The sequence below is a fragment of the Austrofundulus limnaeus genome, unplaced genomic scaffold (assembly GCF_001266775.1).
Source record: "Austrofundulus limnaeus strain Quisiro unplaced genomic scaffold, Austrofundulus_limnaeus-1.0 Scaffold1413, whole genome shotgun sequence".
In the NCBI taxonomy this organism is placed as follows: domain Eukaryota; kingdom Metazoa; phylum Chordata; class Actinopteri; order Cyprinodontiformes; family Rivulidae; genus Austrofundulus; species Austrofundulus limnaeus.
Genome location: NW_013953815.1, coordinates 38138 through 39903, shown reverse-complemented (window position 1 = coordinate 39903; position 1766 = coordinate 38138). Strand labels below are relative to the sequence as shown.

The following is a 1766-nucleotide window of genomic DNA, read 5'->3' as shown; positions in this document are numbered from 1 at the left end:
GGGTCCTCCGGAGGACCCGGTCTGTCGTTTTGGACACAATAAGAGTGTTTATCTGGGAGGGGTGCTGTTGGATAGATCACATGTTGTGATTCATTGACAGTCATACCTTCTGCTGTTCAACATAATGATGACTGGTAGATAATTAGTTATTAGTGGTACTGCATTTTAATTTTAGAAAGCGCAAATCCGCTTATTAATTGTAAAAATTTGTAAGACCGCTAAAGCGCAAATTAAATATTTAGGTCCGCAATTAGCAGATTTGAGCTTTAGCGGACTGGTGCCCACCACTGCAAACATCCAACAGAACCATGCTGGACCAGTAGGGACATTTAAAACACAACAAAAGAACTTTCTGAGAATTGTTGGTGAAAGAGACCTGGAACAACAGTGTACCTGGGGATACTGAGCAGGTAGTCCAGTGAGGCACTCAGTTCCTCCATACTGGTCTGATCTGAATTGAGGGGGATGGACAGAATCAGACCACTGCGACGGTCTTTGCCCCCTACCAAGAGACAAACTGGTGGTTAGATTTCTGATGACTGACGGCCGACACTAAATAAACACAAGTATGTACCTGAGAGAAAGGCCAGTTTCTTTTTGAGGATAGGAAGGATGGAGTTTGCTTCCATTGTAACGCTGGACACCTGCAAAAACAAGTACACAGAAAAGTTTTAAAAAACTGTCCACAAGACTTTTTTCATTTTTTAACCAACGTTCATWACAGCATCGTGTTGGAAAATGTTGCATTTCCATCAAAAATGTGCACAAAACTTTATCGATATTCTGCTAATGTCGAAAAAACAGTTTTGCAAATGCGGTGTAACAAAATCATGATCAATAAATTGGAATTCTGAATAAAATAGCAGAAAAACAGTTGATTCTCTGCTAAAAGTTTTATTCTCAATCTGAATTAGGCCTAAGCAGCCAGCAGCAAAGAGGCCTTAGCCTTATCAGAACCAAAACAATAACAAACCCTCACAGGAACCCAGCCTGTCCCAGGCTGATCTAACGCCTGTTTACACGATACCGGTCTCTGAAAAGGCTAATGTTTACTGGGACAAATACACTCAAAAAATTAAAATCACCCGTTTAAATGGAACTGCTGCAGAAATGTACCAGGCAGGGTTACCATGTGGAACATAGTGATGTGGACCGGGACTGGTCTGGACTCAGTGGGTCCTCACCAGCCTGTCTGTATCGGGGAAATCATCAGACACCGTCCCCATCAGGTAGCAAAAACACACACACACACACACACACACACACACACACACACACCACCATCCGCCTTCAGTCAGAAACATTAACCCTTTAGATGCATTAAAATGTAGGTAAACCTTATTTTTACAGTGATTAGAAGAAAGTTTTTCTGTTTGATTTTATTTTACATAATTGATATTTTGTATCTACAAAAGTTAGTTTGATTAGAACAAAGAAATATGTGTATTTTGAATAAATGTTACAAATGGGTGTTTTTTTAATTTTATTCTTTTTTTAGGCATGCAAGCTCTTTACTCTTTATACATATTAAAGAGAAGATAAATACAAACTTTACTGGCCCAGAGACTAACTACAGATACAATCAGAATAAGAGTCAGATCATTTTAAAATTTAAAACCCTAAAAAGATGTTCTTGGATGTATTTTGATCTGCAACATAATAAAGGTTCAAGAGTTATTACATTAGGAGCTTGAATCAGAGCAGCTGAGTTTTTTTCCACACCTCTTTTAATTGCAGAAACCACATGTGAGCGCGGTAAGTATGGA

The 1766-nt window shown here is 39.0% G+C and overlaps 1 protein-coding gene across 1 annotated transcript in view; it reads right to left on the bottom strand.

Annotated features, from left to right (window-relative positions):
• sestd1 (SEC14 and spectrin domains 1) overlaps nucleotides 1-1766 on the bottom strand; it is a 46188-nt gene that overhangs the window by 37905 nt on the left and 6517 nt on the right. The window contains exons 2-3 of the mRNA XM_014032293.1: nucleotides 575-644; nucleotides 394-502 (exon numbers count right to left, since the gene is read on the bottom strand). Coding sequence (XP_013887747.1) covers nucleotides 394-502; nucleotides 575-629 — 164 coding nt within the window. The 5' untranslated portion in view covers nucleotides 630-644. The remainder of the gene's footprint in view (nucleotides 1-393; nucleotides 503-574; nucleotides 645-1766) is intronic.